The 23,118-nt window shown below is 41.6% G+C and overlaps 2 protein-coding genes and 1 long non-coding RNA gene across 9 annotated transcripts in view; 2 read left to right on the top strand and 1 right to left on the bottom strand.

The window, feature by feature from the left end:
* The first annotated feature begins 1,674 nt into the window (after window positions 1-1,674).
* AKR1A1 (aldo-keto reductase family 1 member A1) lies at window positions 1,675-19,843 on the top strand. Of its 2 annotated transcripts, none has more exons than XM_083509728.1 (9): window positions 1,675-1,828; window positions 7,224-7,319; window positions 10,375-10,494; window positions 10,882-11,033; window positions 11,762-11,957; window positions 13,392-13,591; window positions 14,488-14,560; window positions 16,835-16,921; window positions 18,338-19,843. In XM_083509728.1, exons 2-9 carry the CDS (start codon window positions 7,230-7,232, stop codon window positions 18,401-18,403), a joined length of 984 nt encoding a protein of 327 aa, XP_083365854.1. In that variant the 5' UTR covers window positions 1,675-1,828; window positions 7,224-7,229; the 3' UTR covers window positions 18,404-19,843. The 2 variants fall into 2 exon arrangements, with proteins under 2 accessions (XP_083365854.1, XP_083365855.1); XM_083509729.1 differs by having other exon boundaries at window positions 1,751-1,842.
* Window positions 18,475-23,053, bottom strand: LOC310709739. The gene is made up of 2 exons (XR_014527661.1): window positions 20,154-23,053; window positions 18,475-20,094 (listed from the first exon to the last, which is right to left on the bottom strand). It is a non-coding gene; the product is annotated as an uncharacterized lncRNA (long non-coding RNA).
* Window positions 22,493-23,118, top strand: part of NASP (nuclear autoantigenic sperm protein) — a 72,670-nt gene continuing 72,044 nt past the window's right edge. For 5 of the 6 annotated variants that reach the window (XM_083509551.1, XM_083509549.1, XM_083509547.1 and 2 more), the window contains exon 1: window positions 22,493-22,631. The gene's annotated coding sequence lies outside the window, so the exon portion shown is untranslated. The other variant, XM_083509556.1, reaches the window with a different exon arrangement.

The raw sequence follows: 23,118 nt of genomic DNA, 5'->3' as shown, positions 1-23,118 counted from the left end.
AGGGATTCCAATCCAGATTTGTGTAGTTTAATTCTTAGCCTTATCTTCTCCCTAAGATGTCCTGCAAGGCATGGGGTATGGGGGACAAATATAGACTTTATTATCAATGGCTGAGTTTGTCAGAAGCAAGTAGCAGATTGAGACTGCAATCCTAACTCCATTTACCTGGTAGCAAGTCCATGCTGAATATAGTAGGGTTTACTTCTGAGTAGGCATGTTTGGTACTGCATTCTTGATCTCCAACCCATCTACGTAAATGAGGCCTGGTGTCTGTTGAAATTCCTTTATCCACACAACTCTTAGGTGCAGGAGTCCTATCCTCTTGCATCTGGCTACCTGTATACAGTATACAAGTGAATGATTTCTATTCACACCTGCGGAGAAAGGTAAAGTACTGCATTTGAAAACAATTGTGTAGGGAAGGCAAAACATGCCTGCTCCAGAGACTAGACCCAGCTTCCATTGCCAAGGGATCTCACTCCTTGCTACATTGTGCAATTATGACTAAAACAATGCCTATTATTATGATAGGTGGAGAAGATAAGGAAGAAATGTTTGTATTTTACAAACACTTAATAAATTTTATTTCTTTGTCACACTGGGGAGGAGGGACGTGTCACTTCAGCCCGTTCACACATTGAAATAATGCATGTGGAAGATGCAGCGTCAGCACTGTGTAGCTCAATTCACTGTCAGCTATGCATTTTGCATTCACATGAAGAGCCCTTGGCATATACTGACATATATATTTACACAGCCTGGTGTGTGTGTGTGTGTGTGTGTGTGTGTGTAGGATCCCAAAAACCATGGGTGGAACTAGAGCTCTGCCTGCGCACATATGTATGTGAGGTGGTAGTGGGACCCGTGACAGGACTACACACTTCAACCTCCACAAACTGCTTTACCATTAAGAAAGGATGGGAGTGGGTTCAAGCGAGTAGATTCAAGCATGACTGGAAGTAGAATATAAGGTGGGGTATGTGCAGATAAAGGGGTGTAACCAATTTTTTTTTCCGGGTGGATGCAGGGGTACACATACCCCTAAACATTTTGTGAATCTAAGTTTGGCCTAATTGAGGGGCAGCATTTCAATATGAGTATGAGAATGTGAGTACCCCTAAACTTTTTTTTAAGAAAAAAAGCACTGGGTGTAACTAGTCAGACAAGGAAATGTTCTGTTTTCTTTATTACGTTATATGGAACAAATAGGTTGCAATCAGCAAATCCGAAAGAAACTGAAGCGATCAGAGGTAGGCAGTTAGGCTTTTAGTCCCGGTCTCATCATGCCCTTGAATGCACATTTCTCCCGTGTAAATGAATTGCTGCAAATGGAGTCAAGCAGGAGTAAAGATACCTTTTGGCATAGTTTCTGTTATTGCTACCACTGACAATCCTGGTAGTATCTTTCGCCACATTCCTTATCTAATTATGAACATCTTTCTAGCTTTAACTGAGATTAGGCAATCCTGGGATCCTGCCCTTTTATCATACTCTGGTTGCAGCATGACCAGGCAAGTCCACCCCAACTGTCGTAGATAATACAGTATACCCAAAACTTTCTTCAGTAAAGCTTTCTGCCAGATTGTAATGGAAGCGATTTAATTCTACCAAAGCCTTTCCGAAAGAGGGGAAATACAGAGCAATAACTGTTAACGCATCGCGCCCACGTGAGCTGGAAAATGTTGAAAAGTGAGGAGTATACGGTTACATATCAAACCCGGAAACGGAAACGTTGAAGTTGGAGGCCGGGGGAGTTGTCGGTGTACAGTATTTTGAACTGCGGTGAGGGAAGGGAGCGCTCGAGGACGCGGCGCGCTGCAAACTGGTTGTGAGTTTCCCGTGGTTAGCTAATCTCGTGCTTTGCCTGACTTGATTGACGTCAGTCAGATTCGTGTATAATCAGGAGGTGGGGTAGAAAATAGGGGAATCGCTCCTGTCCCGCAGGCTCTGCTTTTTTTATTTTGACTCCCCTCCCCTTTTGGTGGGCTAGGGGATGGAAAAATTGTTAAAAGAAGGAGGGAGGGGGAAAACCAACAACAACGTGTACCACTAACGTGCATTAAGTGCAACGTGGTATTATGCGTGGCGAGTGAAACTACACGTGTTTGCATTGAAGTGAGTCCCACATGGTCTTCTTTCCAACTAAGTGTTCATAGGAGTTACTTATACAGTATTTGTTTGGAAATAAGTCCCATTGAAAGCTGTGGGTCCCCGTCCCACCAGTGAAGGTGTAGAAATATCTAGCTGCATTAAGAACTATGGCAGGCGATTCATGTATTCACACCAGTACAACCGTGTCTGTAGTGTACTTTGCAGCGACTACGTATCAAAATCCAGTTGTTTCCACACTTAACAGATATTTAATTATGGGTGCTGTAACCACTCTTCCTGGAGATTACTACCACCGAGCACGCACCACCCCGGAGTAGCTTAGTTTACCCCTTAGCATTCCTGTTTAGAAATCCTTGGTAATGTCTGCCAATAATGTATGCATGGGTAAACCATATATTTTTTTGGAGAAACAGAAAAGGTTAAACTACTGTTTGTGGGTTGAGTGCAATGCCTTTTTAATTTTGAAATGGAGGTACAGTAATATAGTTGGGGGATTCTCTACCAAAATGCAGGGAGCCTACATTTTGTATCACATGCCTCTGGCCAAAACTCTGCTCTCTTGCAAGCACCCACCCACTCCCCATGCATTTCTGTTGCGAGTGGTTGCAATAAACCTTGAGGCAAATGACAAGCATCCAGTAGCTAGGAGTGTGGTGTAACAATTGGCACTATGGCAAGTGGAGGTGCTAAGGGATTCCCTGAAGATTTACTTGAGCAAGTTCTCTTAATTATTTCGCTGTCTCAATTATTCAGACTGCCTCAATTTGTACTTGGTTCAATTATATTTAAATTGAAAAAACTAAATTGCTCTGGTTGATCATATTCACAATTTAACCTGATTCAGAAACTATTTAACAGAGTGTTTAAAGAAAAAGTTTTGTAGGCTTTATCCTAAACATAAATTTGTCTAGAAGCAAGCTAACTAAAACCAGAGGGCATTTTTTTCTGGGATTAGAGTGTAAACTAATTAGACTTGTAGTTTTCTCCTGCGTATGTAATGATCAGAGGAAATTGGGTGTGCATAGGATTGTTGCTCAGAGTACAAATATGCTGATAGTTGGGTTTTGGGGTGGGGAGGCAACAGCACCCCCAGGACCCCTATTCCCCTTGCTTGCAGGACAGAGCTGTGTGCAATCTCACGGAATGTATTTTCCCGAATGTCTTTTCCCTAACCCCAAACTAGACTGTAGCTCATATTTTTAGAAGATACTGTCACATCAATAATATTGTGTGAATCAACTATTGTGTGTAATGCTGTCAGCTGGTAATTTTGTTTTGGACAGCTTCTGTACTGTTCCTGCCCCTGCCGCCCAAAGTCCTGTGTGCCCTTTGCCCAAGTCTGCTCAGCAGTGATTTAAAGTCAACGCTTCTAAATCTACTATTATATCTGCTGGACTGTACAGTGGTAGCTCAGGTTAAGTACTTAATTCGTTCCGGAGGTCCGTTCTTAACCTGAAACTGTTCTTAACCTGAAGCACCACTTTAGCTAATGGGGCCTCCTGCTGCCGCTGCGCTGCTGGAGCATGATTTCTGTTCTCATCCTGAAGCAAAGTTTTTAACCCAAGGTACTATTTCTGGGTTAGCGGAGTCTGTAACCTGAAGCATATGTAACCCAAGGTACCACTGTACTTGCTTTCCAAAGCAAACAATTTGAACCAGTGTGGCCTCATGGCTGGTGGTGGGTTAAACTAGCTCCTAGGAACCCTGAACTTAGTTCCTAACTTACACTGGACTAACTTTATGGTGTTGGATAAGTCACTATCAGCCTCTGTTTCTATTTTACAGATAGAGAGTAACCCAGAACCATCTTGGTAATATGATAGACTTTGTAAACCAAGCACTGTAAAGGATAATAACTTTAGGAGAGATGTCTAGACCAAATCATAAATGAAAAAATTCATATAACTTGTCTTCAAAACAGAATCAATTATAGCCTTTGCTGTTTTAATTCTGCAATCTATGCACTATAGCTGCAGTTGGAACTGGGTTTATTTGCCTCTGTGTCAGGTGAAATAGGATGAAACTGCTGGCATCTACTGATCAAGTTACTGATTGTATATTATAACTTGCCCTGGGTTAAAGTTTAGATTGATGTTTATCTTATCTAAAGTGCAGAGCTGGAATGAATAGTATACATACAGTGCATATATAACTTTATTTGTATGCCACATTTCCACAGTTTTTAAACTATGCTCAATGCAGCTTACAACATGAAAAAAATACAGAACTGCAAAATAACACAAGAAGTAATAAACAATAAATAAAATATTCAAAAAATATACAACCATATGGAATAATTTCCACATAAATCACAAGATCTAAAATAAAAACACAAAAGAACCGGCAACAACAGCAACATGACCCCCCTCCAAAAAAACCAGTACCCCAGCCCAAGAGTCTGCTCATCAGCCTCTGCTAGTATACTGAATTGCACAAATCAAATCATATAGGTGCTAATTATGCTTTGTCAAATGAGATTCTTGGACATTTTTAAAATAACAACATGTACTTTTCTTTGCTGGTTGTCTTCTTAAAGGCTTCCATGTCATATTTCCACAGGACAATGAATCAGTGTAACCAAGTGGTTAATGTGCTAGCTTTGTACATGAGTTTGAATCCTAGCATGTTGGTTTCAAGGACCTCCCCAGGAATAATGGAGTAAATGCCATTGAATTCAATTGGACTTTACTTCTGAGTAATCATGTATAGGGTTGCACTGCAAACCTGTGCATGCTTCCTTGGGAAAAGAACTTATTAAACTGAATGGGACTTGGTTATGATTATGTATAGGATTGTCTTCCACACACACACACACACACACACACACACATTTGTCCCTTCCAACTCTATGATTTTATTCTATGATTTTAAAGACAGGGAAGCTATGAATATACATGTGTTGTGAATATATAGTGTGGATAAGAGTTTTAAAGAGGGAGACTAGTTCTGCACACCAAGCCATTGTTTGCATGTAGGCCCTGTAACTTAAGCTCGTTTTCCTCATTGGCAGTATCCAATAGGCATTTATGATTATTTTATTAGAAATTTAATAGTAGAAGTAGGAATGTAATTTTCATCCTGCTTTAATTGTCTAATGGAGCTGGTGCTTAAATGGAGGAAGCAGTTTCATGGGACACTGCTATACAGCTGATCTCAGCGAAAGCTGAGGAAGTTGACGGAGACTGGAATCTCTTGAAACATAATTTCCTTTTACAATTCAGCCAGCAAAGCAGCTTTTAGCACATTGTAGGATGTTCCTCTTTGATAAACAAAATACGTTTCAATCAGCACAAACACGGACAGTAAGTCAAGGGACGTGGGTGGCGCTGTGGTCTAAACCACTGAGCCTCTTGGGCTTGCTGATCGGAAGGTTGGTGGTTCGAATTCATGTGATGGGGTGAGCTCCCAATGCTCTGTCCCAGCTTCTGCCAACCTAGGAGTTCAGAAGCACACCAGTGCAAGTAGATAAATAGGCAAATAGATAAACACCTTCCCCTGCAGTGGAAAGGTAAATGGTGTTTCCGTGCACTCTGGCTTCCGTTACGGTGTCCTATTGTGACAAAGCGGTTTAGTAATGCTGGCCACATGATCTGGAAAACTGTCTGTGGACAAATGCCAGCTCCATCGGCCAGAAAAGTGAGATGAGTGCCACACCCCATAGTTGCCTTTGACTGGACCTAACCGTTCAGGGGTCCTATACCTTTACGTAAGGGACGCGGGTGGCGCTGTGGATAAAACCTCAGTGCCTAGGACTTGCTGATCGTAAGGTTGGCGGTTCGAATCCCCGCAGCGGAGTGAGCTCCTGTCGTTCGGTCCCAGCTCCTGCCCACCTAGCAGTTCGAAAGCACCCTTAAGTGCAAGTAGATAAATAGGTACCGCTTTATAGCGGGAAGGTAACGGCGTTTCCGTGTGCTGCGCTGGTGCTGGCTCGCCAGCTGCAGCTTCATCACGCTGGCCACGTGACCCGGAAGTGTCTTCGGACGGCGCCGGCTCCCGGCCTCTTAAGCGAGATGAGCACGCAACCCTAGAGTTGGACACAACTGGCCCGTACGGGCAGGGGTACCTTTACCTTACCTTTACCTTACCTTTATCTTAAACTAATCCAACAAAGAGTTGAGCAGAATGCCTTTTAATTACTTTCAGTTCCATGCACGTGCAGCTGAATTTAGTGAAACCTGCATCTGAATAAAAATCCATTGAATCTGCAACTTTCAGGCAATGGGTGTGAAGGAAACAGGGAAGGAGTTAGTTAATGGTGGTATATTGTGTACGTTTTGGACAGCGAACAGAAAGTTGAGAATGAAAACCTGATATTGCTCTGTAGATCTGCTTGTTATGAAACAGGCTCTGACCGTGGCTTTGGGACAGACCAAGAGATCTTGCCTTTATATGCTTCTCTAAGTTTGTCAGAAGATAATCTGATATCTTGTTCTGATAACAAGCAAGCATCAGGCTACAGGTACAGACCTGCCAGCCAGCTTATGCACAGATTTATTCATTGAAGTGCATAGACTTACGATATCTTCAAGTTACGGTACATCCCAAGGTACATGGCAGGAGAAGGAGAGGGTATGAGCTTGGGGAATACTATGCCTAAATCCTTGTGGTCAGTCCTTTCTAAATGCAGACTTGCAGCATCCATGCTTCACTTTTTGGAATAAAGCAAGCTCTTCTAATTTATAAAGAATAACTTGAGCTGCACCTCATATTTAAGGAAAGCCTGTCTTTACAGTACTAGCAGCAAAGGCACAACTCTCCCACCCTGCAGGTTACGTCTACAGTGATTCTTCTTAATATGCTGTTGGTTTAATAAAGGTATTGTCCAAATATGGATTTTTATTTTGTGTGTGGGTGTAGATGTTTTTAAATAGTTGTAAGCCACTGTGAACATTGTGTCTGCCATGGAAGGGCAGGATTTAAATTTTCTACATTAATAAAATGGATAAAATGTAATATAATTCATCCTATTATATATTTACACTTTACATTCCACTCTGTCAGTTTCAGCTTAAATAAGAATAATGTCAAGTCTACCACACATTCTGTTCTGTGTAGCGAAACAAATTGGTATAGCGTCCTAGTTAATATTTTTATTATTGCATTTATTTTAGGTAAAGATGTCTCCCGAGGCCAACTATGCTTTGCTTCATACTGGGCAAAAGCTGCCTCTTGTTGGATTGGGTACTTGGAAGAGTGACGCTGGACAGGTAAGCCGTGAATTTAGTGTTATAGAGAGGGGAATTCTAGAACTCTATGCTAAAACCATTCAGATTATTTTTCTTTTTCTTTTAATCTGTGGCTGCATAGAAAGGGGAGGTTGCATGACCAGGAGCTACTGTATGTGCTCTGTGCAGATAGAACATTTTTCAGTTTCTCTTTTGTGATTAAATGACTGGGAGTTTTCCTCAGAAACATGCATGTTGTGTTAGGAGCAAGGTGTAATAGAGAAGAGCACAATTACTTTTTTGGCATTTAAGCATGATACTGAATAAATGTGTTCATCCAAGAGCAGCAGTCATGAAGAATGGTGATTGTGCATGGATAGCGTTAACCTACTTGTTGCACCTCCTCCTTCTCTCTTCATTTGCCTTCCTCTTTTTGATATGAAAGTACAAATGGATATTGAACTGAAATGGCTATCCTGAATGTAGATACAGCAATGCAGAGTCAGTTCATGTTCTGATTTAGCTGGACAGGGGCAGAGATGTTGGTTGGGTTTGGCGTAGTGTCCACTTGAATCTGAGTCCATGTGCAATAGTGGCATGACTTAGTGATTCACTTTCATCTAGCAGTGAGAGACATGCTGCTGAGGTTCACTACAGAAGAGTCCAGAAGTCAAATTCTACCTCAGCCACAGACCTGCAGAGTGTTTCTGGAAATTGTAGCTCTGTGGGAGGTAAATTACAGTTCCCAGAATTCTCTGGGGGAAGCCATGTGGTATGAATGTGACCTTAATTCACATCTTTGCTTGTCCATTTGAACATAGGTTGGAACAGTCTCTGCCTCTGAATTCTCTTGCACCATCTTTTATTCAATACCTCTGTACTGATTGATTTTGCACATTCCAAAAGCAAGATAAAGAAGGAGGAAGAACACCCACTTTGCATAAATTTTATAGGTCCTATTAAACATCCAGTCTCCACTTCACTGAAGTTCCATTTGCTGGCTCTGCTTTTTCAGTGCAGTTATAGATTCTTACAAGTTAGTGGGGTCCAAAATTCCTTTTGAAGGGAGGCCAGTCATGTTACTAGTTGCAATTAATTTAATTAGTCTCTTTTTCAGTCTGTTTGTCTCACTCTCTGTCTGACCCAGAGTTCTGCCTTGGTGGGAGGACACTTTTCTTCCCTCAACTTGAAAGAAAAATGGTTAGGAGGAGGGGGAAATAAGGATTTATCAGGAACCAACAAGCAGGAAGTACATATTCTTTATTTTGCCTTCCTAATAGAGTAGCTCCAACATGGATTCTGACGAGAGGCTAATTTCCAGTCACAAGGCATGAAGCTTTGCATTCACTTTCTCCTTTGCACAAAAAAGGGAGCCAGCTGAGGGAAACTTAGTCAGAATGAGATTAAACATTCTTTGGCATTTTAAATGTGTTTGTGGGAAGGGAGGGGGACTACTGGTTTGTTCTCTGTATTTTGTGTTCTCATTTTGTACATTTTTGTTATGAACCACCCTGTGATCTTCAGATGATGGGCAGTATACACATTTAATTAATAATGATAATAATATCTTCAGGCACTGATAATGGAGGTGACATTTTTGCATAATGTGTTTTTAAATGTTTAAAATCTAAATAATGATTTATTGATAATAATATTCAGTTGGAAGCCGCCCAGAGTGGCTGGGGAAACCCAGCCAGATGGGCGGGGTTTAAATAATAAATTATTATTATTATTGATAATTGCTGGCAGCCAAAAGTGGTTCTCCTGCTCTTAATCCCAATGCAACTGCAATGCTTATTAGGTGGAGACAGAACAACCAATTTAAATAACATGTTTTAAAGCTTTATTTGTCTTTATTTTACTTTATAAAATGAAATGTATATACAACTTGATTGTTAAACAAAATGAAAACCTCAAAGCAATTTACAAAGTTTTAAAGGCATCTGCAAGTTTCATCTTCGGTAGAATTGCTCTCATTTGGTAGTGTGCCACATTTAATTTTTCTATAGTGATGACAACGCCTTGTGTAACCTGAAGTGTGTTGCAAGAATTTAATAAGCTGAACTTCCATTCACAGTGTATTTATAGCAATGTCTCCACTTTCTGAATAGTAATGGTGACCATAAAATGAATCATGCCAAGGCTAGAGGAAAGAAAAATCTTGCAGCTGGTGTTAAAGTGAGGGAAACAGAATTGTTTTATCATTGTGACTAAGGGAAACTGATTTCTAATTAATGTGGCTTTTTAGAACATCAGAGCATTTGTGACACACTTTATCCATTGCCCAGGCTTCCAATAAGCAAAAGGAAATTAAATCTAAGAGGCATCAGAGGCTCTGATCTTTTTCTTTTTAAAAAACCCCCAACAAAAACCTAAAACCAAAGGCTATTATCATCCTTTTGTGAATATTGTTTCATCTCCTTTCAAACAAAAAATGCAGGAGCTTTATCAGATGAAACATCATCTAGGCATATTATTTATTCTATTATTGCCATTGAAACCTTTGCTAAATGTTGTTTGTTCTTCTCATTGGAGAACTGGATAAAAACATTGCTTAAAAAAATTAAGTAGGCATAGTTCCGGTGGGCAGAGGACACGGAGAGAATGAGAGAAAATGTATTGACCTTGCTGAGAATCACTTACATACACATTATCTCTTTGTGGATGTGCAACCAGACAATGGGACTTGTGGTAGTATGTGTATGGTGTTCACTGTTAAATGATGCCAGTGCTCAAGGTGGCATACATGATTCTTCCCTCTTCATTTATTCCCCACAACACAGTGAGGTAGGTTAGGCAAAGAGGTAGTGACTGGCTCAGGGTCACCCAGTAAAGCTTCATGGCCAAGTGAAGACTTGAACCTTGGTCTCCCAGGTTCTAGTCTGACATTCTAACCACCTTAGCATAAATCACCTTAAAGTGTAAAGGGAAAAGGATAAAAAAGTGCAAATCTCTCATTTTATAAAATTATGAAACTTTCTCCAAGATGTATAGGCCTTTTGTCATAAGTTCTTGTAGATTTGGAATGGCAGTGTCGGCTAAAATGAAGCAGATGTCTCCACATTCTTATTCAACAATCTCCCTATTTTTCTTACAGGTGAAGGAGGCAGTAAAATATGCCCTTAGTGCTGGCTATCACCACATTGACTGTGCTCCGGCTTACAGCAATGAAGGAGAGATAGGTGATGCTCTCCAAGAGATGGTTGGAAATGACAAGGTAAAAAAAAAAGGAGCGAGAATATTGCTGCTGCAAAAAGGCTGGGTGGGTGGAAGTTTCATGTTTATTTCAGATTGGCTCTGCTTACAAAGTGTAATGACATCTCCATATAAACCTACCAAGATGGCAATCAGCTATTGTTCCTGCTGCCTGCTGTGTGTTAGTGGGCTCTGTTGCTTTGACATTCTGCCTATCCCTTTGCTAAATGTCCTTTTGCTGCAAAAAAAATTCACAGGGCACATTAAAGATATGTCTGTGTTGTTCTGTTGACTCTGGAAATGAAGCTTCCTTAGCATAATAGCACAGAAGGCACACACAAAAATCTAATCAAGGGATGAGAAACTTCTTGAGCACTGAAAAGATTCCCTTCCCCATTCTTTCTAAAAGGCCATTAAGAGGGAAGAGCTGTTTGTGACTTCCAAGTTATGGAACACCAAGCACCACCCAGAAGATGTGGAGCCAGCTCTAAAGAAGACCCTGGAAGATCTAAAACTGGAGTACCTGGACCTCTACCTCATGCACTGGCCACACGCCTTCGAGTGAGTGTCCGTAGGAAGGAAATGTGGAACATGAAACCACAGCAGCACTTAGAGGGTATGGGAGGGTCAGATATCTTTCACCATCTGCACAGATAGGAATCTGTTGTCACAGAATGATGAGCCAGGCCTGTTGCCCCTTCTATTCCTCAGGTTTACAGCAAACACAGTTCGTTTTGTTTGCCTTCACTGTTGAGGGTTTGAGATTCTTCTTTCTTTTACAAAAGGAAAAAAGGGAGGAAACAAAAGCCTAATGAATGAAAACGAATTCTTAAGAGGCCTATGGAAAAGAAACCTGTGGTCCTTCAATTGTTGCTAGATGCTAACTCCCATCAACCCCAACCAAATAGTGAGGGATTGTGAGAATTGTAGTCCAACCACGACTGGAGGACCATAGGTTCCCCACCCTGTTCTGTGCCAGCTTCTAGATTCTGTGCTGTTATAACCAAAGCTGTGGATTTATAGGAGTTACTTTTCCAAGGCCTAAGGTGGTCAGTCATAACTCAATTTATATGGCCATAAATTTATATGGGTTGGTTTTTAGTTAACAATTAGTTAATAATTAATATCATATCAACTACTTGACCACATTGTAAGTGGGAAAGGAGAAGAGCTTGTTCTGGATCTGGGTCATATGACATGGGATTTTAGCAGTGCTTCTACTGAGTTGAACTTAAATAGACTTAAGATTGTGCTAGTTATCTGTTTGCTGTGCATATTTTTTATAATAGGCGGGGGGACAACCTCTTCCCCAAGAATCCTGATGGTACAATGCGCTATGACTACATTGACTACAAAGAAACTTGGAAGGCGATGGAGAAGCTAGTGGAAAGGGGGCTGGTGAAAGCCATTGGGTTATCAAACTTCAATAGCCGTCAGATTGATGATATCCTTGGCATAGCTTCTGTAAAGCCAGCTGTGCTACAGGTAAGGCAGATGCAGAAAAAGAGGGAGCAGGTTACTTTCTGAGATGGTTTTTTTGGCAGGGGAGAGAAGGTGGGCCATAAGGATGAATGCTTCTGTTTCTGTTGGGTGTGGGGTGGCTGTGCCGTGGAACTGCCTCTGCAGAATGGAACGTCCTGTACAAAAAACCCCGCTTGACTCTTCTAAGAAAGGTTCAAGTAGTTGAGACTTGCAGTTTTTAGTTAAAGCGACTGTTTACTCTTAAGGGTTGGTTGCCTTTTAATAAGAGAAATGCGATCAAAATAGTCCAGCTTTCCCACTCTTACATTATCAAGATTTCTCTTTCCTTTGGTGGTTTTGTTTTTAGCTTTGTCCATGCTGTTTGAGGCTGTTATTTTGAAGAAGCAGTACTAGAGTAGGGGGTTTGACTCTTTCTCCTCACTCCATTTCCCTAATTTAAATTGGGCCCCCAACATATTGTTTGCTCCTTGGCAGAAAGTGAGGAGTGGAGGGAGAAGTGATGCATTTATAGTGAATCTCTTGACAAAAAGATGTGATCATTTGAGTGAATGGGTACTTCAGACTCACTTGAGCCATTAATTATCTTTAAACTTATTTTTCATAGCATACTGTCGGTTCTGGTACCCAGTTTGAGAATTAACTGTGATAGATCCTGGTGAAGTGCTATCAACGATTTGCTAAAACATGTGATCAATAACCAGAATTCTTATGGCAAAGGAAAGGGTGGTGTAGTCCTGCAGACTCTGAGTGACTTGCATGATCCTCTGCAACAGAGACATTTGTTTAAAAAAAACCTCTCTTAATAATGTTCTCCTTTCAACATTGATTTCAGCATGACACAACCGGTCTCACAGCATTCCTTACAGTATTTGCAAACGAGAGTCTGGTAATAGAAGGCATTTTGTAAAGCAATAGGGATCCTTAAGATCAGGTGTCTTGAGAAAGGAAGGGAAGCCAAAACTTGATTGTTTCAGAAAATATATACTTTTTTATACAAAAATTCTATAATAGCATAAATGGTTTTACAAAGCTGTTATGCCTGGAGAGTGCGTTATCTGCATGTTGTCTTAAAATAAGCAGGACTGCTGCAGAATAAACAGGTTGCAGATTGTAGCTAGTATGTGTAGTAAAGGAAATGTTATCAGCCCCTGCAGGGTGGAGATGGAGATAAATGGTCAGTGACTTGGGTTATTCTACTCCCAGTTAATCCAGCCCCAACCGTGATCAATCTTGCACTTCTGCTTTAGAATGTTTATGCCACAAGTGGGACGGTTTCCTCTAAGAGCAGAAATTATGTGGCTTGTGAATGCCATACTGTCGTTTCTGCCCATATATGAATTGACCTGCATCTGCCTTTCCTGCTTCTGAAGTGCAGGTGGGTGTCCCCCCCCCTTTTTTTGCAGTCTTCTCATTACTATATACTGCTTTTTTAAATAGGTGGAATGTCACCCTTACCTTGCCCAGAATGAACTGATAGCTCACTGCCATCAGAAAGGGCTGGTGGTAACTGCTTACAGCCCTCTTGGTTCCCCTGACCGGATGTGGAAGCACCCAGATGAACCCGTGTTGCTGGAAGAACCTGGGATAAAAAAGCTAGCTGAAAAATACAGCAAATCTCCTGCTCAGATTCTTCTCAGGTAATAGCAGGCTAGAATTTGGTAGAGGACATGGTGAGGACCTACTGGAACAAATGGATCTTTTTGATTTCTGTGTGAATTCACTATGAACTTTGTTTTAGCCCAAGGGGTGGGAAACCTCTGCTGTCCCTGCCCGCCCTGGGCAACTGTTGCAGGGCTACAACTCCTGTCTAACCAGCCAGCAAATTGAGCAGGTGGTCCAGAATCATGAGAGTTGTAGTCAAGCAACATCTGGAGAGTCCACAGGTTCCTCATCCTTGTTTTAGCCAAAATGTTACAGATAGGTAGCCGTGTTGGTCTGCCATAGTCAAAATAAAAAAATTCCTTCCAGTAGCACCTTAAAGACCAACTAAGTTAGTTCTTGGTATGAGCTTTCGTGTGCATGCACACTTCTTCAGATACACATTTAGCCAAAATGGTCTGTTTAGCTGACTTTGGCTTCTAAATGGCAGTAAAGGATTTTCAGCTGCCTCTCCCATTTCTTATTTTGGCCTTTCAAAAGGCTGAAAGTTTATGGTGAGCGGTAGGCTCTAAGTGGAAACAATACTCTGCAAGATAGAGTCAGCTCCTTTTAAGAGAAGAGATACTGGAGGAAACAAAAGCCCCCCCCCCCAAGTGAGAAAGGAGTGAGGTTTCTCTGAAAGGAGCTGCATTGGAGCTCTGTCTTGCTCCCCAACAACCGATCTTTCCCAGAGCTTGGAGCTCTGTCATCTTAAGATTATGCTGTGTCACACACTGAACCCCAAAGATGCCTTAGAAGGCATGAGAGGCCTGTGGAAACAAAGAGGATGGCAGCAGTGGCTGTGGCACGTACTATTTTGCTACCTGGATCGACTGTTTTGGATTTTATTTAGACATTGTGGAGGAATCACAGCTTCTCCTTTTAACTCTGATAGATGGCAAGTACAGCGCAAAGTGGTCGTCATTCCCAAGAGCATTACTCCTGCTCGCATACTCCAGAATCTCCAGGTGAGTGAGGCCTCCTGCCAGGCCTTTCAGAAACAGCACTGCCTTGGCTTGCAGTACTAAGGCTTCTGTTCACCCTGTCTGTCCTTACTGACATTGTCAGTAAGTAAGGTGTGGTCCTACCATGTAGTAGTTTTATATAGCCAATGCATGCATATTTTCCAGTTCCAGTTCATTCTGTGCAGCAGCCACACGGTGCAGTGGTTGATCAACTCTTTTTCTATTATATGTATCAGCAGAGGCTTATCTGGGTATCTGATTTTTAGAGACTGGAGCATACTAGTTTAGCACATCCAGTTTTTGTAATCTACGTGTTCAGTCTGCTGCAGCTGACCCTCAATTGTGTGCATTCATTGCCATCTGTTTCCAGTGCCTCAAAGGGATTTTCCTTTCCAGCTTTGATTTGGGTGGCTGTATTCTCTTAAAGCCTCACTTCAAACAATTTTAATTGTACATGTTCTTTTTGGATTTAAATGAGTTCACCATAATCTTTGATCTTTTTCTCCAGGGCTTTTCTCTATAGTCTAGGCAAAAATAAATCTCTGCCCTCCCCATTTTGAGAGCATTGCTGAAAAATTACTCCGTAATTTTATCACTAAGCCGGAACATGGCTTTTCAAGTGCTATTAAAATGAAGTTCAGAGTCATGTTGGCAATATTATAGTGTTTTCAGGGAGATCCTCCCAAATGCTTTGGTTTGTGTGCGTTGGAGTGGAGTGACTAGGAAGTTCCACTCTCTAGGATGACAGGAGGCAGGAAGCTGGTTTATTTCCTGCCTCCAAAGAGACAGCAGGTTTTGCTTTTGCTTGAGATTAAAAAAACAACAACACAAAAATTGCATGACAACTACCAAACAGTGACAGTAACTCCATCTCCTGCATAGCAAAGTTAGGCAGGACAGGTGAAGAGATGAGCTGGACAGGTACTCTCTCAGAAGCAGATCATTTAACTTTCATTCCAACTTCACTACTGAATGAGAGAGCTTTGTGTTGGGCAACACTGGTTTTGCTGAAGAAGCCTATGAGAGTTCTTTCTGCTGCACCCCACTTCACCACCACCCTGTCACCATGGCCAAGCCTTCAGCTGGTGCTTAACTAGATTTGAGGAGCCTACAAATGAGAACTCCCTGATGGAAGTCAGAACTTTTTTCATTGGTCATCTTTGTGTCTGAAGATTTGTGGAGGGTAGCCAAGCCTCACGTCACTAAATAAGTCTTCCCTAGGGAATTTGATTCTTAGGTCTGGCAACAAATTCAGGCTTCTGTTATTGAGGAAGAAACTGCCCTCTACCTCGAGGAAAGCAATAATAGCCTGTCCTGCCTTTTATTACATGCTCAAGGGTTGTAGGGCAGGCTATTTGAAATTATTTAGCTTGTGAGCAAAGAGGGGTTCCCTAGTGTCTGTTTTCCATTGCAAGCTGCTGTGCACAAATGGTTCTCTGTCTCATTTCCAAAAGCTGGGTCTGTTTTATAAATTCCATGCACAGTGGCCTTGCAAGGAAGCCCTTGCTTTTGGAGGAAGTCATCCATCTTAATTCTGCCTCCTGTCAACCCAGAGGGAGTTACTTCCACCTAATCTCTGCTATTCAGCTCCTTAAGGAGATTTGCTGATAACAGAGAAGCAAAATTTGTTTCTTTTCCACTTAGTCTTTAGTAGAGGAGATGCAAAAAAGCATACTTCATATACACCAGACATGCATAGCAGCTGAAAACATCTTATAGTGGATTAAAGCTGTTTTTTTAAAAAATAAGATAGCAGTAAGTAAAGAAAATGCTTATATGGTCCATCTTTTGCACAATGTAAGGTTAATGCTAACCTGCTCAATATAAGGAATGCACTGTGACTAGAAAGGCAGGTTAGAGAGGGTTGTGGATTAGTGTGAGTGAAAATCATATCTTAAATAATTCAATTTGAATTAGCCTGATCCTCTATTCCCTTTTCCCTTTCCTCTTCTATGAAGAAACCCATTATGAGACCCCACATTTAAATTCTTCCCTGGTCTCCTTGCTGGCCCTAGTAGGACCAACTTGGCCAGTTAGCTCTGGTGATCATTTGATGTCTACTGTTTTTTTTTTCTTTATCCAAAATGACCCCTGAATTTTTGAATTTTATTGATATTGATGCTGCATTTTATGCTGTTTTTAAATTGCATTTTAATCAATGTTTTATATTTGCTGTTAGCCTCCCTGAGCCCGGTTTTTAAACTGGGAAGGGCAGGGTATAAATAAAAATTTATTATTATTATTATTATTATTTAAAGTATCTGCTTCTGGTTTTAGGTGTTTGACTTCAACCTGACAGCGGAAGAGATGAGCTTTATTGGGAGCCTGAATAAGAACTGGCGATATATTGTTCCAATGGTTACGGTAATGTTGCCTCTTGCTCTCTAAGGCATTTTCACCATAATTGAGGCTTTGTATCATTCGCCTCCCACGAGGGTGTTCAACCCTTAGTAACTGGCATTCAAACAAAACAGCTGAAGTAGAACTTGGGGTAACCCATTGTGTAGATGACAAGCTATTTACTTAACATGATTACTTCTTGTCAATGCTATTGGCTAGCAAGCAGTGCATCATTTGATTTAATTTTTAAAACAGGTGTCAAACGTGTTGGTGTTTTTAGTTGTAAATTAGGCTTAAAATAATAAAATGAGAATTCCCTGGATGGCCTAGATCCAGGTTTGGGGCAAGTACTCTTTGGTGAAAGAGCTCCAGAAAAGATTTAAAATCACAAAACGAGCAGTAAAGTAAAGTGTCGGAATATAGGCTATTAGATGTTTAAAATATCCCCTTCTAAGTTTCTTTCAAAGCTCCTACTTCCTCTTTGTGAAAGAGACCACGTTTGGCAAACTGAAAATGGTTTACTTACAAATTCTTCAAAGGTCAGATTTATGTGCTTTTCCAAAAAGCAGCAAGTAATGTATCTCAGGTTGTCTGATGAGAGGGCTGGCCCTGGTAGCGGAGGATATGTGATAAAGATACAGAGGATTTTCCTTCTGTGTAAAAATAGATCAGATATTTTTCCTTGCTAAGAGCAATGCATGAAGAGAATAAATTACTAATTTATCCTTGGGAAGTTCTGTAGGTTTCATTTTGCTCCCTGCCCCCCCCTTCCAATGCAATATTTAATGAGCAAGCAATTTTTAAATTTGCTTTTGTGATGGTACAAGCTGTATTGCCTGTGTTGCATACCCCCTAGTGGCTCCTGAGATGAGGAACAAAACTATTTTTTATCAACAGAACCTTATTGTACATTATCCAAGGGTTTCTATAAAAGCATCATGTTGACCTCTCATCACCCTTGATGGTTTTCCTTTTCTCTGCGCTGTGTGTGTGTGTGTGTGTGTGTGTGTGTGTGTATCCTTCAAAACATGTTCCATTTCCCCCAATGTAATCCGTTTTCACACCTATAAACAATCTCATTTTACCATATGCAAAATACGATCAAAACTTTCTGTCATCTTCATTGGAGACATTGGCATGCTCCAATGTTGTCAGTGTGTTTTATAAAAGGGCCTCAAATTGGGATCAATGCTATTTCATTAGATTCATGGCCCATACTCAGCTCAGTAGGATTAATTCTAATTTTGCCTTGCTAGTACAGTATATCCAACATTCTATTACTTTAAGTTGCAATTGCTATAGAAGATAGCTGCTCCTTTGGTCAGCTTCTATTAGTTGTGACAGTTTCCCCACTGGTTATGCACATGCACCTGAAAGATAGCATTCATTTTCTAGAATAACTGTAACAATTGTACTTCTTTTTCACTTTATCTTCTACAGGTCGAGGGCAAACTTGTTGCAAGGGATGCTGGACACCCCCTCTATCCTTTCAATGATCCCTATTAACTCCAGTAGTTTAGAAGACAGAAGATAGAATTTCACTCAAGACTGCCATGGGTTATTAGATGTTTCTGGGATTTTTGTGTCTGTGGCCTTTATTTGTTTCTACATGTTTATAAAGAAATGAATGACAGGAATAGAAATAAATTGCAAGAGACATGTGTAAGCATTAAAAATAAATGCACAAGTTTGTAAGTCCCACCTTGGTCCAAAATTATGCTTATGCTATGACAGCAGTGTTAGCCTGATTTAACACTGAATGTGCTCTAATATCACAAGCCTGCTTGCAGCAAACATAATTTGAAACAGGATGTGCTTGATATTGCTACTGCATTTAATGCTAGATGGAAATCACTAACCCCAATGTGTATTAACTGAACCATCTCCTCCAGCTGTGTATGAACTCTCAGGAGGATAGTTCAAAACAACCTTTTCACATTTTTCTGTCAATCTTTTCCAAAATGCCCTCCCTTATTTACATACGTTTATATGCATGTACTTTGTAATGGAAGACCTTCTTTAATTAATTTTATTTGATTTTAAATTGTTTTTCTTTCCCATAAAGAAGAGAACAAAAAAGAAACCAGAAAGGGAGAGGGAAAAGTAGAGAAAGGAGTACACATAATCTTAATCATCACTAGAATCCTGTAACAGGTCAGAGCTCATAGTGACCCATCATGCAAACAGGTCTATATATGGAGTCCAAAATGTCTGAGGACTTGCCAGTCTGTCTCCTATGAAGAGCCACTTCCTCATAAGAAGCTACTGTAAACCAGCCTTCTGATCATTGTACTATTGATGGGATTGAAAATTACTTCTAGTGTTGAAATACCAGCTGTTTTGCTGCCGAAGTGGTGCTCAGGATTTAGCTATGCAGTCCTTCAGTGAAGTGCCGCACCATGGAGAAGTAATTAAGTTAAATGTCTACATCCATGAAATTCTGATTTTTGATTTTACAAAAGGGAGCACAGTCACCCACTCCCTTTCATATTCTCTAGCTCCCTGTTCCCCTCATCCCTCAATTTACAAAAATCCAACTCAGTGTTATTCAGGATGTCCTTGTATAGAAAAACTATTTTGTGTGTGGGGCTGAAAGAATCAAATCCTCAGATATTCCTGGTGACTTTGATACTCTAAGAACATTATGTCCAAACATGTGCACAGGTATCTTATACTGGAGTTGAAGGGGTACTAGTGTTTTTAACGTAACTTTTGGATTGCTGTAGTAGGTTAAAGCGTTTTGAATTAAAAGCAGACATATATTGCATCTTCAGGGATCCAGATCCAAAATACAAGCCACAGTTTTGTTATTAGAATTTTTCTTAGTAAAATTGTCAGCTGTCTGGGTATATTGATATAATGATTCCATTGGTTGGAGTCTTAAGATACCTTGTCTGAAAACCTATACTGTCTTTTTGGTAAATACATTCAGTTTTGTATATGCTAGCAAGTGTCTATATGTCTGATATTATTCCCAAGGAAGATTCACCTAGGTTGCAATATGCTGCAGCTAGTGCACTCTGATACAGTGACTGCTGCATGTTTACGTGAGATTAAGAACATAAGAACCCTGTTGGATTACATCAAAGGCCCACCTGACCCAGCAGGGGTGGTCCTCAGCAACATTTGACCCCCTCGAGTTTCTGAGGACTGGGCTTTGGGAAGGAGGTGTGAGGGCTCTGGCAAGGTCACACAGTCTTCCTTTCTCCTTCCCAAAGCCTGGTTAACGCTTTCCCAACTCTTTATTGATGTGCACAACTATGCAAGCTGTAAGGGAGAATCAAAAATGGTGTGAGACTGAAGAGATGATGTACAAAGTAAAACTAGCAAAAAAAAGGGGGGGGGGAAGGCTGAGATTACATTTTCCCATGTCACTGGTGCCAACATGCACCACAACCACTGTCTCCTCCATGGCTAACATCTGCAACCTGTGCATTAGGCAGGCAATTTACCTTATCTAATGAATGAAGTTAATTATTCAGCCTGTGAAAGTAAAGACCCAGCAGGATGACATTTGGGTAGGTAGAAACTTTTAGCAGGGAGCTAATAACAAGAGAGGAGCAGCAGCTGTTGATAGCAGAATAGTGATGAGGTTCTTAGCTGCATAATCAATGTCCGTGTCTACTCATTTAAAAATCTTCATCACTAGTTGTTTTTAAATGAGACTCAGCTTTGAAAAAAATTACTCTTAACTGAAAAAGTATATTGAAGTTCATACTATAGATGACAATACAACAGGTAACATCAAGTTTCAGATTGGTGGGCTGGTTCACAGAGGCCTTACAGCCAACATGGAAATTCAAGCACACACAAGACTTAATTTATGTAAGAAGATGTGGAAACAAACTGCAGACCAAACTTCACTCCCAACTGTAATCTTTAGAGAACTTTGCATTAATACTGATATCAGTATGTTTTGATTGGGAATTATTGCTGCCTAAAAAACACTAATGTTATTACTAGTGCAGTTTCCCTTATTTTTGCTAGGTGGCCAGATAACAAGATAAGGCTCCTGCACCCTTAATAGTTGTGTAGAATAATTTTCAGCAGGTGTAAGCTTGTGTCTGCTAAAATTCCACCCTACACAACTATTAAGGGGGCAGAATCCTGTCCTGTTTTTAACCCAGTTATTAGTAATATACGCTTTCAAGAGGTGTTAACTGTTCTCTAACTAGAGACAACTCCTAGTAGTATTGTTAGTAGGATTTTGTTCTATGTTAGCAGTTTGTGTTTACTCCCATAAAGTGACAATTTGTGCACACTTACAGCAGAGTCCTGTGCAGTTAGGTGTGCCTGAGACCACTGAAATAAACATGTTTAGGCATGTTTAATTTTGCATAGGGAGATTGTGGACCTTGGAAGAAAGCCTAACGAACACAATAGGCCATTCTTATAAGGCTGGTACTGAACCAGAAAAAATGTTGCAGCATTTGACATTTTGTCAGTTTCTTGGTCTTAATTAGCTACTGGCTTGTGCCAGTAAGGTTAATTTCTAATGCTGCAATCCTAAGCATACTTGTTAGGGAGACTACATAGCCTGCACATGTTCAGATACAATCTTTTATCAATAGCAACGTTATTGAGAGCTAGTGATGCAGCAGGTAAGTATTGCTCAGCCAGCTTAGCCAATTGTCAAGGAGGATGGGAATTGTAGTCTGGAAACCAAGGCTTGAAAAACAAGAGAACCGCAGATAAATAGGTCCCAAATCCTAACTAAGCTACGAAGCTTAGTCTTTGGGTCAATCACTTTCTAAGCCCAGTCTACTGTGCTTGAAATATGACATATCCAGTACGCACACATCTCAGTAGGGAAGACCTGGGCAGGTATTATCCTATGTGCGTTGTTTCCTCCACTCGCAGTGCTTTATTTTTTCCTAGCCTGAGCGAATGGTTTCCATTTCCCTCTAAGCCGAAGATTGCGAGGTGCACTTGGGGACACCGCTGCATTGCCAGGCTAACCCTGCCCTCTGCCGGTAGAGACTCCGGCGTCAGAGATGAGGGTCAGGTGAGTCGCGCCACTTCCACCCGCTCCCGGTCACACTGCAACCTCTTTACTTTGATGCACGGAACTCTGTGGGATCGGGAGCTGCCCTGTGTTGTGTTCATTCGTCAGACCTGAAGCATGCGTGGTGTGATCCAGGACCTTGGTTTTTAAAGATACATAAACACAAATGGTCTTCTAAAAAACACTGGAGGAAGGGGGTTGCCCAGCAGACATTAGATGATCCGTGTCAGAGCAGTTAAAGAGGTCAGAGGGTTAAGACAGTTTCTGACTCTTGTCTTTAGCCGCCCGCAGAGCTAATAGGTCTCTGAATGGATGCTATTTATTTCACAGCCTTTTCCAGTATGCTATCGTCTACGGACTACAAGCACTCTGACTTGGAACTACATTTTCCGGCATGGTACAAAAGTCCGAGTCCGCGGACTACGTTTCCCGAAACAGCAAACAGAGGGAGAGAGGCAACATTTCCAACATGCTCGAGGGTTTCTATGGCATTCGTCCTGTTGGGCTTGGCGGGGGGGGGGGTGCGGGTTTTTTCAACGCCTCCGGACGAGTTCCGGCTTCCCGAAAGACCTCATAGGGGGCGCGAGGCATGCTGGGAGCCGTAGTTCCTTTGCCTTGAGAGCGTGCCTCGCGCTGCTGGGGCGTGTCCTCAGGGGGCTATAAAAGCATCTGGAGGGGCGGTGGGCTGCGTTTCTCGGCTGATTGTTGTCACTCCGTCGGGGTCTTGAGGTGAGTTGTGGGGCTGCCATCATCTTTGGCGCCGCCGCCGCTGGCGGGGTTCGGCTCCGGTTTTGTCTTTTCGGGAACTGGGTAAGGACGAAGGGAACGCCGAGTTGTTTGTTCCGAGTAATGGGGGCGGCGGCGGCCACACAGGTATTCCTTCGTAGAATTTGTTCTCCCTCGGCTTCGCTTTAGGCGGCACATTCTGGTCCTCTTTACCTCGTGGCGTTTTGTTTCATTCTCTCTCTCTCTCTCTCTCTCCCCCCCCCCCATCATTTCACTTCCTAATCCTCCCACCGGCGGTTTGGTGCATGCCGTTTTCTCACGGCGTGGGGGGCGGAGGCGGCGGTTCGCCTTAAAAACCGAGACGCCACGTGACCCGACTCGGAGTTTAGGCCGCCATTTTCAAGGCCCATCAATCCGGCGCGCGCAAAGGAGGGAGGGAGAAGGGGGCGGGGGGAAGAGGAAAAAAGAGCCGCGTCACGTGGTAGGCAGC

The sequence above is a fragment of the Podarcis liolepis genome (genome assembly GCF_965112155.1).
Source record: "Podarcis liolepis genome assembly, chromosome: 6".
Taxonomy (NCBI): Eukaryota; Metazoa; Chordata; class Lepidosauria; order Squamata; family Lacertidae; genus Podarcis; species Podarcis liolepis.
This window is presented reverse-complemented; position numbering and strand designations above follow the sequence as displayed.

Excerpts from the sequence above, each read along its gene's own strand:
- AKR1A1 (XM_083509728.1), top strand. The coding sequence starts at position 7,230 with ATGTCTCCCGAGGCCAACTATGCTTTGCTTCATACTGGGCAAAAGCTG. Across the intron at positions 7,320-10,374 it reads GGAAGAGTGACGCTGGACAG|GTGAAGGAGGCAGTAAAATA; the intron begins GTAAGCCGTGAA and ends TTTTTCTTACAG. Across the intron at positions 11,034-11,761 it reads CACTGGCCACACGCCTTCGA|GCGGGGGGACAACCTCTTCC; the intron begins GTGAGTGTCCGT and ends TTTTTATAATAG.